The following is a 12988-nucleotide window of genomic DNA, read 5'->3' as shown; positions in this document are numbered from 1 at the left end:
ATAACTGAAAATCCAATAGACATACTGGATAATTTCACTTAAAAATTAGGGCTTATGTCATAATTAAAAATTATCAATGATTTGGAGATGCTGGTGTTGGATTGGGGCGTACAAAGTTAAAAATCACACAACACCAGGTTATAGTCCAACAGGTTTAATTGGAAGCACTAGCTTTCGGAGCGCCACTCCTTCACCAACCACCTGATGAAGGAGTGGCACTCTGAAAGCTAGTGCTTCCAATTAAACCTGTTGGACTATAACCTGGTGTATGATTTTTAATCATTACAATAACAGGAAAGGAAATGGATCAATTTTCTTACAGAGATCTCGCAACTATTTTACAAAGATCAGGATACTAAAGTTACAATGGCATTTATCTGTGATATGGCAACAATGTGCAGGAATAATGTAGTTTGCCCATTCAATCAGAGTTCATTTTTTGGATGACACTTACCAGGGGGTGGAGTTCCAGAGGCAAGGCACTCAAAAGATGCTGGGAGATTCATTGTTACAGTTTTGTTTGTATCCACAGACTTATTTATAACAGGAGGCTCTAAAATCCAGAAAGCAAGCAGAATATAGTATCACAATGTAAGATAACAACACGTTATAAGTTCCATTGACAAATAGTGTACATCATGTTTTCGACCAGTCGGTTCGCTCAGTTAGCTGGATGGCTGGTTTGTGATGCAGAGCAATGCCAACAGTGATGTTTTCAATTCCCGGACCAGCTGAGATTACGATGAAGGACTCTCCTTTTCAGCTTCCCCCCCTCACCTGAGGCGTGGTGACCCTCAGGTTAAGCCACCATCAACTATCTCTCTCTAATGTGAGTGCATGCCCTATGGTCTGATAAGACTGTGGTGGCTTGACTTAACCGTGTTGTAAGATATAAACACAGCAGCCATATTCATTCACTCACAGTGCAAACTTTACATCAGTTAATGCGATGTCATTATTGAAAAGGATATTTCAATAGAATGGATTGGAAGAGGCAATATAAATGAATGGCACAGTTCTAAAACGTGTGCAGGCACAGGGGGACCCAAGGTTCATGTGCATAGCACTTTAAAGGATGAATGGTTCGGAAAGTGTACAGAATCTTGGGCTTCATAAAAAGACATAAAGTACAAAAGCAGGGAAGTTTTCCTGAACCTTCCTCAGGGAATAAACCTTCTCCATGGTTGGCTCTTAGCTGTCCTTGAAAAGGTTGAGCAAGTCCCTATTTGTATCAATCCCTACAGAAAATTAAATGTCTCTTCCTAACAGCACCACAACAGTTCCAGAACATGGTTCACCACAATGCCTTCAAGGGCAAATGGTACAGCAAATAAATGTTGGCCTTGCCAAGAACAAATGAAAACAACATAGACTTTGATGTAGAATGGGTCATTGTATTTGGGATTGCGGTAAGGTGGTGATACCAACACAGAGGGAATGAGACAGAAAGTGAGGCATTGGTCTATTAGAATTCTACACATTAGGAGAGGATTGATTAATTGGATTAAGAGTCAAAGAAGGGGAGCAAATCTTTGGGAGTTTAGTCTCAGGGATGGCATTCATTGACAGAAAGCTAATTAAACGGATGGTCTACAGTTACCCATGATTGACTATATGTATATGTTTTAAAATCTATCCTCCACACTTTGACACTTACCGTACACAGTCACTCTGGTATCTTGCTGAGATTCACCTGCCCCGTTAGTTGCTATACAGGAGTAGATACCCTCATCTTGTTGAGTCACTTTCTCAATCTGTTAAGCCAAGTGAAAGATGAGTAGTAGGGGGGAGAAAACAAATCAAAGACAGTCTGAAAGTGAACTGTTCAACCATGCAGCTTCAGATTTGACTGCCTGTCATTTACACTAAGTGTTTTACTTGCTGTCCTTCTTGTTTCTCTTCTGCAATCACTTCTTAATTTCCTTTTTCTCCTGAGGTTCTCCAATCTTTGTCAAAAATGCCTCCTGGTAATCATAAGAGGGTGCTTGTCTTCCTAAATGTTTTCTTAATCAGTTACACATTAAAATTAAAGTAAGTATACAGGTAAAATTAGGTCAGGCTTTAGTTTGTTGGCATTACTTTGAACACCTGTAGAATTAATTGAGTGAACATCTCACTGGAGTAGTCCCCTTCTATTTAAGGAGCAAAAAAATCAAAAACTGAATGTTTGAATTATATGTTTATAGAATCAGTGAATATGGATGCAATTCAGCCATTCATGTCCATGAGGGCTAGCTCAGTAGTAACTCAGCTAATCCTACTCACCTTCCTTTTCTCCACAGCCCTCCAAAATATCCCTCTTTAGGTAAATTTTCAAATATCTGTTGAAGACCACTATTAAATAGGCTGACCTGTTACTGGGGTCAAAAATGTGACTGGATAAATAAGAGTATGGAATTGTCAATGGCATTACATATCATTTACCTGAATGATAAATTTCATGCAGAGCACAATATGAACATGAACTCTATTCCCATCCTCTGGGCTTTTCTGAATCCCAGTATCAACTGGTGTCTTTACTCCATTCATTATGTTTAATGATTCATAGTAAGTCCTCATGTAAGGTTATGATTGTGTTCCTGAAAATCACAACTTTGCGTTTAATGATTTTAAGTGAATCATAGATTTCCATAGAAGTCAATGATTATGCCAGAGTTAGGTTCCTTCAGACATTTTTTGACCAGTCTGCAAACTGAAATACCGTGCCAACATGTACTTTATGATCAACTATGCATTCCTAGTTAAATTAATTTCAAAACAAAATATATCATTAAATATATAAAAAACACCTCCTGTACAATACATTCACATTCACATGTATTCATAAATTGACAAGGCTTCATCCTCAGCAGAGGTTAGTCAGCGCTGTCTATATTGTTCAACACCTGCCACCATATGGAGCCCTTCAGTGCAGATTCAGAATGGCATTAGCAAGAGGGAGACTCTTCAGTAGTGAAATGAGTGGCCTATTGCAAAAACAGAGAGCAAGAGGCAAAGCCAAGAAGAAGGGATAAATGAGACAATGAAGTGATGTGGAATCAAAGGCAGCGGGAGGTAAATCTGACAGGCAAAGTTGGGTTGTTGCACGAATGCCAGAAGATAACAAAGGGGGATGACAATGGCAGGAGGTGAGCCCAATTGCCAGGAGCGAAGATAAAATTATCAAGCAGAAATTTGCACGTAATTCAAAATAAAGGCCAATAAAAATTAAATGATAGTTTGCAGGACATCTTAAACCAAGATTTTACTCTATTAGAATTCATTTACAAAAGCAAGGAGCAGAAGTCAAACACAATCTGTAACAGCATGACCTGGCATCTATCCAACTCAGCCGTGACCATCAAGCCAGGGGATTACCTTCGGTTCAATGGAGAGTGCACGACCACATGCCAGGGGCAGCACAGAGTATATCCAAAAATAAGATGTCAACTTGGTGAAGAGACCAAACAGGACAACTTGCATACCAATCAGCATAAGCAGCAAGTCATAGAAGGAACTACACAATCCCACATAGAATGGATCAGATCTAAGCTCTGCAGCCCTCCCACATCCAGTCATGAATGGTGGTGAACAATTAAACAACTCACTAAAGGAGGACTGGGCTCTACAAAAATCCCCATCTACAATGATTGAAGAACCAGCACCTCAGTGCAAAATATAAAGCTGGAGCATTTGGAATAACGATCAGCCAGAAGTGCCAATTGGATGGTCCAACTTGGTCTCTTCCAGTCGTTTCCAACAACACAGATGCCAGACTTCAGACAATTTGATTAACTCCATGTTAGACATCAAGAGAGAGCTAGAGGTACTGGACACTGAAGATTATAAGTCCTGCAAGTATTCCGGCAATATTACTAAAGACTTGTGCTCCAGAAATTGCTGCATCCCTAGTCAAGCTGTTTTAGTAGAACTATAACATTGCATAAAGCTGACAATGTGGAAAGTTGCCCAGATATGGCTGAGTGTGGTATCAAAGAGCCACAGAAAAACTGGAATCAAAGGTGAAAAACTGTCCATTGGTTGGAGTCATACCTAGTGCAGAGGAAGATAATTGTGGTCGTTGGAGGTCAGTCATCTCAGCTCCAAGATATCTCTGCGGGAATTCCTCCGGAGAATGTCCTAGGCCCAACCATCTTCAGCTGCCTCATCAATGACCTTCCCTCCATCACAAGGTCAGAAGTGGGGATGTTTGTCAACAATTGCACAATGTTCAGCACTATTGGCAACTTAGCAGATACTGAAACAGTCCATGTTCAAATGTAACAAGATCTGAACAAAACTCAAGCTTGGGCTGACAGGTAGCAAGTAACATTTGCACCACATAAATGCCATGCAATAACCATCTCCAATAAAAGAAAATCTAACCACCATCCCTTGACAGTCAATGGTGTTACCATCACTGAATCCTCACTATCAACATCTTGGGGATTACCAGTGACCATAAAGTCAATTGGACTCACCACATAAATCAGAGGCTAGGAATACTGTGGCAATTAACTTACCTCCTGACATCCCACTACCTGTTGACTGTCTACAAGGCAAAAGTCAGAAGTGTGATGGAACACAGCCCATTTGTCTAGATAAGTACAATCCAACCACACACAAGAAGACTAACACCATCCAGAACAAAACAGTCCACTTATTGGCACCACAATTACAAGCATCCACGCTCTCCACTACCAAAGCTCAGTCGGGCGATCTATAAGACGCCCTGCAGAAATTCAGCCAAGATCCTAAGACAGCACTTTCCAAACCTATCACCACATCCATCAAGAAGGACAAAGGCAGCTGATACATGGGAATATCATGATCTGCAAGTTCCCATCCAAGCCACTCACCATCCTGACTGAGAAATATATCACTTTATTTATTGTTGTTGGGTCTAAATCCTGGACTTTTCTCCTTAGTGGCATTGTCAATCTATCTACAGCCCATGGACTGCAGTGGTTCAGGAAGGCAGTTCATTACTACCTTCTCAAGGGTAACAAGGGACGGGTAAATAAATACTGGCCAGCCAGCAAGATCCAGCTCTCACAAAAGAATAAAGTCACTCTGTCTTTCCACTTTGCATCTCAAAGCTCCATTTAAATTCCAGTTTGCTCTTTTCCATTCCTGACCAACCTCCCATACTGGAGGCCTTAAATTAGCTGATTTCTTTTATCTTTGGAGCATCTACTAGTTCATTATGAAGAGGGCTATCATTTAAAATACTCTCATAATATACACAGTTACCAAGTGTAGAAATGAATCAGTGCCAACCAGAGACATCTTGTCATCCATTCAGTCAGAAATGGCTTAATTGTGTTCATGCATTGGACAGATTGTATTGTCATCTCTGGTTGAAAAATTACAATACAATCTTTTTTTTATATGTGTTATTTATATATGATCTCCTACCTGCCCCACACCATTCTACCATTCTACCATCCTTCATGTGATAGGACCATTCCCACAGGCACCTAGAAAGTCTGAAAATCCTTCATTTCTCAACTGGATGAATTTGATTTGTCATTCCAATAGCAATGTTAATATTTTTATGACTAATAAACAAAAAGCATTCAAGGAAAATGGAAAAAAATGTTTTAATACTCCTTGGCATTTTTTCCTGGATTACTTGTATCAGCGTCCTGGAGATTAATCTTTGATCTCAGGAGCTTCTAAGAAAATCCTGGACAATTGATGATCCTATGTCGGGGTTAGGTGAATGGCTAGTTCTTTCTGAAATGATTGAGAAAGCACAGTGAAGGATAATGTCTTTGATGTTCAAAAAGTAACCAAAGCTAACAGAATACGCAAGGAAATAGGGCGAAAAAATAAATAGGGACTAAGATATGGCAAACTTCAGTTTTAAAAGCCCGAAGCTTTCAGGAGTATTGAAAAACTGAAGGAAATATTAGAATGCCACAATTTTGAGGTCATAAAAGAATTAAATCAGGACAGCTATGGCACGGTAAATCTCAACTTGACCATTTTAGGAAGGATGGGTCTACATCATAGTTTACAGGAACTTGCAAGAAAGGAAAATTCATTGAAGTGAAACTATAGTTCTTCTTAGTAAAGACAAGAAAGGTTGTGAAGGAGTTTGTAAGACAAAGATCACAGTAAAAGATAAGCATAACCCTGTATTTTACCTAAAAAGTGTAATAAGAGATTCTCCAGATTTGAGAGTAGTGCTCACATTTAGAGCTTCATAAAACAAAGAAAATGTTCTGCAATTTAAAAAGTTGATGACACAAAGGAAAGAGTAATGATTTTTGCAGACAATTTCAGTAAAGGAAGAAATGGTGTTGTTCAGGTCATTGAGATCAGCAGTGTTCACAGATTAAATAGACTAAGAATTGAGTTGGACCTCTTGCACTCCGGTTTTCCTAACCTGTGGGTTTTCATTTTTTTCTTCATGTGGAATCAGGAGTCCATCTATTGGTTCAGACTCACCTTCGCCTTTTCTCTCCCGATCCCATCCAAGATCTAACAAATGATTACTTCGAGAAAATCTGTTATTCTAACATGGTCCCCATGATAGCCTTAGCAGTTAGCTGCAATTACTATGATGAGGCTCATAGACTAATTTCTTGTGATTCCAGGTTTCTGCCTTCAGGTTTGGGTTCTTTCTCTAAGCCTATTCAGCACTTGAACATTTAACTAATATTAACTAGGCAAGTGTCTTTAAGAAATGAACATTTGGATGCCTTTTTGAATGGTTCTATCTCATCCCTTTGCACTGAGCTAAACAGAGGCATGTGATCTGAGGAACTTAATAAATGTGTAATAGACATGTCAGGCAAACAGAAAGATATTGTTAGATAATCTAGAGTTTTGAGAGTTTTTAAAGGTAAAACATTGTGGGGCTCTGGAAAGATCTGGAAAACAGGACTAATTGGCAACAATCTTCAGAGAGCTGGCATAGATATGATGGATCAAATGGGCTTCTTCTCTGTTGTAAGATTCAATGAAGATGAACATCAATGTCTTTATTTACCTTGAGTCTCCCACTGGTTTCAGTCAGTAGCTGACTATTCTTCAACCATGATATCGATGGTGTTGGAATTCCAGTAGCAGTGCATTCCAGAATCGCAGATTTCCCAACAACGATGACCAAATTCTCAACTCCTACAATTGTCACTACTGGGGGTACTTGTCACAACAACAAAAAAAATACAATCAATAATTCAGCAATTTAAGAAGGATCTAGCACAGCTATTGAATAAGATGACTGCAGGCTAAAATAGGAACAGAGCCCATGAATGGCATTCAGAGATAGCCCAGGTAAAAACAAAACATGTTCCTTCGAATGGAAAAGATATCTAATTGAAAACTAGTGCACCCTGCGTGACAAAGCAAATAAACTTTTAAAATAAACAGAGTAGGAACCATATGACAAATGTCAGAGGCAAGATTCGGTTAATAACCAGGAAGATTATGGAAAATAGAGGAAGGTATTTAAAAAGTTAAAATGAGAAGCAAAGAGATTACAAGAAAAAAAATTCCCACCCATTCGGGATATAACGTATGTGCGATGGGGTATGTGTTAGAGGGTGCATGTGTTGGTGTGAGTGTAGGGGGGTGTATGTGCGTGCATATGAGAGAAAGATTGTGTATGGGGGAGCTTCTGCATGGGTGTTGGGTATGTAGATGTGTGCGTGTGAGAGAGTGAATCTTGCAGCGGGGTCACCTGCTACGACAATGGTTGAATGGACACCGCACAACAATCACCAGGCAGGAGTGTTCCCGCCTATTCGGGCAACACTTTAGTAGTCTGGGACATTTAGCCTCGGACCTTTGGGTGACCATTCTCCAAGGCGGACTTCAGGACAAGCCACAACGCAGAGTGGCTGAGCAGAAGCTGATTGCAAATCTTAGTACCCATGGGAATGGCCTCAACCGGGACTTTGGGTTCATGTCACATGACAGGTAACCCCACTGTACGATACACTCTGTCTCTCACACACACAAGAATGCCCTTAATTCCTTCATTCAGATCATGAATGTATAATGTGAATAGTCGTGGTCCCAACACAGACCCCTGCAGAACTCCACTAGTCACCGGCTGCCATCCTAAAAAAGACCGCTCTGTCTCTACTCTGCTTTCTACCAGTCAGCCAACCCTCTATCCATGCCAGTACCTTCTCCTGTACACCATGTGCTCTTATCTTATTTAGGAGCCTCCTGTGCAGCACCTTGTCAAAGGCCTTCCGGAAATCCAAATTGATCATATCCATTGACCCTTGATTGTCTACTTCCTCAGATTTGACTGGCATGACCTCTCCTTTGCACAGCTGTGCTGACTCAGCCCTATTTACCACACACTTCCAAGTACTCTGCAATCTCACATTTTAAAATTAATTTGTGGGACTTGAGCATCACTGGCTGGCCAGCATTGATAGCCCATCGATATTTGCCCTTGAGAAGGTGGTGGTGAGCTGTCACCTTGAATTGCATCAGTCCACCTGCTGTGGGTTGACCCATAATGCTGGTAGGTAGGGAATTCCAGGATTTTGACCCAATGACTGTGAAGGAACGGTGATATATTTTCAAGTCTGGATAGTGAGTGGTTTGGAGGGGACTTGCAGGTGGTGGTGTTCCCAAGTACCTGCTGCCCTTATCCTTCTAGATGGAAGTGGTCGTGGGTTTGGAAGGTGCTGTCTCAGGATCTTTGGTGAATTTGTCTCATCCTTAATAATGGACTCTTAAAATTTTTCTAATGACCAAGGTCATGTTAACTGGCCAATAGTTCCTGTCTTCTACCTCCCTCCCTTCTTAAACATTGGGGTGTTACATTAGCCATTTTCCAGTCCCCTGGGACCCTCCCTGACTTGCAGTGATGCCTGAAAGATCATCACCAATACCCCTACAGTTATCTCCTTAGGAACTCTAGGGATGTAGACTATCTGGTCCGAGTGACTTATCCACCTTCAGACATTTCAACTCCCCTCTGCCTCCTGACTCTCTTGAAGTTCTGCTTTGCTACTGGTATCTGGTGAAGATTGATTCCAAGTACCTACGGTGCTCCTCCCCTATTTCTTTGTTCCACATTACTACTTCTCTAGCCTTATTTCCAGCTTTTTACTATTGTCTCCTTGTTTTTAAAGCTTCTCAATCCTCTGGCTTCCCACTAATCTGAATTGAATTAGCATTATTGTCACATGTACTCAAATGAGTACAGCGAAAAGTTTATAAGTTGCCTTTACAGCATTATCTTAGGTACAAGGTACTGAGGTACAGCTTCTTCAGTTACAAATTAGTTACAGTGTAACAATATCACTAATGCACAGTGACATCTTAGGTACAGAGAACCCAGGTACAACCCTTAGTTACAGAATAGAGAAATGAAGCAAAAGGAAGTTACATTACAGCTATACACAGTTTAACCATAGATCAGAAAAACAAGAAGCAAAGTTTAAAAATCAAACATCACAGTCTCTCGCCCAGGGTTCTCTGCAGCAGAACAGTGGAGGGGGCCGCCATGTGGTTTGACCATTGGCTGCCATCACGCTCCGCACTGGGCCGCTATCGTCATACTCCATACCAGGCTGGTACTGCCACTCTCCGCACTGGGCTGCCGGTCGCTAGCATCCTCACTCCGGGCACCTGCTGTCTCCACTTCAAGCCGCTGACAGCTCCAATTTGCGCTGCCAACTAGCGACCCTGTTTCGGAGGTCGGCGCTGGTTTACCGAGGCCAAGAGTCCAAGAAGACAGAAGAAGAGAAGAAAACCACAGAAGGGAGGAAAAGAAGGAGGGAGAAAAGAAAAAGAACGGGCAGAGTGGACAAGCTCCAGCTGGAACGTCCTACTCTGCTGCCACCTAATTTTCACCACATTGTATGCTTTTTAATTTGCCTTAACAGTGTTCCTGACTTCCCTTGTCGGTCATTGGTGCCTGGTCCTCCCTTTGTGAGTTTCTTCTTCCTTGGGATGAATTTCTCCTGTGCCTCCCGAATTACCCCAAAAAACTCCTGCCAGTACTGCTCCACCATATTCCCTGCTAGGCTCCCCTTCCAATCAAATCTTACCAGCTCCTCCCCCATTACTGAAGTTACCATTACTCAATTGAGACAGTGTTACATCTGATTCCAGCTTCTCCCCCTCAAACCGCAGTGAACTCTATCATAATAAGGTCCCCTTAAGGGTTTCTTCACCTTAAGATCCCTAATCACGTCTACCTCATCACACATCACCAATTCCAGAATTGTCTGTACCCTAGTAGACTACCCCAATCTGCTCCAAACAACCATCTTATAGATATTTACAAACTTCTTTTCCTTGGGATTCACTACCAACATGATTTTCCTAGTCCCCCTGCATGTTGACGTTCCCCATGATTACTGTAATAGTGACTTTCTTATAGCTCCTGCTCTACTTGCTTCCCTACAGCCTGACTGCTGCTAGGTGGCCTGTACACAACCCCCATCACCACTCCTTTGTGGTTCCTCAATTCCATCCACACAGATTCTACCCTTTCTGTTAAGACATTTGATAAGGTTCTCCATGGTAGGCTCATTCAGAAAATAAGGAAGCATGGGATACAGGGAAATCTGGCAGTCTGGATACAGAAGTGGCTGGCCAATAGAAGACAGAGGGAATGGTAGTTGATGGAAAGTTTTCTGCCTGGAGCTCAGTGACCAGCAGTGTTCTGCAGGAATCTGTTCTGAGACCTCTGCTCTTTGTGAATTTTATGAATGACTTTGATGAGGAAGTGGAAGGGTGGGTTAGTAAGTTTGCAAATGACACAAAGGTTGGTGGAGTTGTAGATAGTGTCGAGGGCTGTTGTAGTTTGCAATGGGACACTGACAGGATGCAGAGCTGAGCTGAGAAGTGGCAGATGGAGTTCAACCTGGAAAAGTGTGAAGTGATTCACTTTGGAAGATCGAATTTGAATGCAGAATGCAGGGTTAAAGACAGGATTCTTGACAGTGTGGAGGAACAGAGGGATCTTGGGGTCCACGCCCAGAGATCCCTCAAAATTGCCACCCAAGTTTATAAGGGTGTCAAGAAAACATATGGTGTATTGGTTTCATTAGCAGGGGGATTGAGTTTAAGAGCCACAAGGTTATGCTGCAGTTCTATAAAGCCCTGGTGAGACCACACTTGGAATATTATGTTCAGTTCTGGTTGCCTCATTTTTGGAAGGATGTGGAAGCTTTAGAGAGGGTGCAGAGGAGATTTACCAGGATGCTTCCTGGACTGGACAGCATGTCTTATGAAGAAAGGTTGAGGATGCTAGGGCTTTTCTCATTGGACCGAAGAAGGGTGAGAGGTGACTTCATAGAGGTGTATAAGATGATGAGAGGTGTAGATAGAGTGAATAGCCAGAAATCTCTCCCAGGGTAGAAATGGCTATCACGAGGGAGCATCATTTTAAGGTGATTGGAGGAAAGTTTAGGGGAGATATCAGAGGTAGGTTCTTTATACAAAGAGTGATGGGTGCCTGGAACGCACTGCCAGAGTGGTAGTAGAGTGAGATACATTAGGGACATTTAAGCAACTCTTGGATAAGCACATGGATGATAGTAAAATGAAGGGTGTGTAGGTCAGTTTAATCTTAGAGTAGGATAAAAGGTCGGCACAACATCGAGGGCCGAAGGGCCTGCACTGTGCTGTACTGTTCTATGTTCTGACTCTACACCACTTCATGCTCTTGATTTAATTCTATTTTTTACTAAAAAGACAAATTCCCCCCCTCCTTCTATCTGCCTGTCCTTTTGATAAGATCTGCCTTTCCTTTTGATTAAGTGTCTCCTCACACTCACTCTGTCACAGTCACCCGAACCCCCTCACACTCACTCCATCACCCTCACGCTGATGCCCTCACCCTCACTCCATCACTGTCACTCTGAACCCTTCACACTCACTCCATCACCATCACTCTGACCCCCTCACAGTCACTCCATCACCATAACTCTGATCAACTCACACTCCCTCTGTTACTGTCACCCTGACCCCCTCACACTCTATCACCGTCACCTTGACACCCTCACACTCAGTCCATCACAGTCATCCTGACCCTTATCCTTAGACACTTAATTTCCAGCCCTAATCCCCTTGCAGTGACACCTATATAATATCCACAGCATCATACCTACCAATTTCAATGTGTACCTCAAGCTCATTTACCCTCTTTCACATACTGCATGCATTTAAGTTCAACACCCTCAGTCCTGCATTGGCTGCCTCCTTTCTTGTTGCTGTGCCCTCAACTGCTGTACCTGAAGTTAGAATCCTGATCCTTTTCACACTTTCTATTCTATTACTTGTTGTGGAAACTTTAATAACTTCTGCTAAGTCCTCCACCTGCCTTTAACTTATTCTATAATTTTCCATGCAGCCGAACCCACCCACTACAGGGGGACCTCGATTATCCGGCATTCGATTATTTGAATTTTGGATTATCCGGCAAGATCGCAAGGTCCTGATACTTGGCTAAACTATGCTATCCAGCATTTGATTATCCGGAATTCAATTAATCAAACGAATCAAACTCCCACCCGTGTCCATCAGATAATCAAGGTTCCTCCGTATTTAGTTTAAAGCCCTAACCACATTCTTAGATATGCGATTTGCCAGGATTCTGGTCCCAGCAAGATTCAGGTGAAGCTTGTCCCATCACAATAGCTCCCTCCCCCCCCAGTACTGGTGCAAATGTCCCATGAATTCGAACTTGTTTCTCCCACACCTATCTTTGATTACCTGTTTAATCTTGAAGAAAGTGAGGACTGCAGATGCTGGAGATCAGAGTCCTGATGAAGGGCTTTTGCCCAAAACGTCGATTGTCCTGCTCCTTGTATGCTGTCTGACTGGCTGTGCTTTTCTAGCACCATACTCTCGTACCTGTTTAATCTTGTTGATCCTGTGCCAATTTGCTCAGTGCTCAGGAATTAATCCAAAAATTATTATATTTTTGGTTCTGCTTTATAATTTAGCTCCTAGCTGCTCATATTCCCTCAACGAAATCTCTTTCTTCTTTCTGCTGATATCAATGGAACTTAGGTGG

At 41.9% G+C, this 12988-nt stretch overlaps 1 protein-coding gene across 3 annotated transcripts in view; it reads right to left on the bottom strand.

Moving 5' to 3' along the window:
* LOC140469322 (hemicentin-1-like) overlaps positions 1 to 12988 on the bottom strand; it is a 438266-nt gene that overhangs the window by 212356 nt on the left and 212922 nt on the right. For all 3 annotated transcript variants that reach the window (XM_072565717.1, XM_072565718.1, XM_072565719.1), the window contains exons 35-37: positions 6980 to 7134; positions 1658 to 1754; positions 455 to 553 (exon numbers count right to left, since the gene is read on the bottom strand). In XM_072565717.1, the coding sequence (XP_072421818.1) occupies positions 455 to 553; positions 1658 to 1754; positions 6980 to 7134 (351 nt within the window). The remainder of the gene's footprint in view (positions 1 to 454; positions 554 to 1657; positions 1755 to 6979; positions 7135 to 12988) is intronic.

This window comes from Chiloscyllium punctatum, chromosome 49 (genome assembly GCF_047496795.1).
Source record: "Chiloscyllium punctatum isolate Juve2018m chromosome 49, sChiPun1.3, whole genome shotgun sequence".
NCBI classification, from domain to species: domain Eukaryota; kingdom Metazoa; phylum Chordata; class Chondrichthyes; order Orectolobiformes; family Hemiscylliidae; genus Chiloscyllium; species Chiloscyllium punctatum.
Note: the sequence above shows the minus strand (reverse complement) of the source record. Positions and strands in the feature narration are given on the sequence as shown.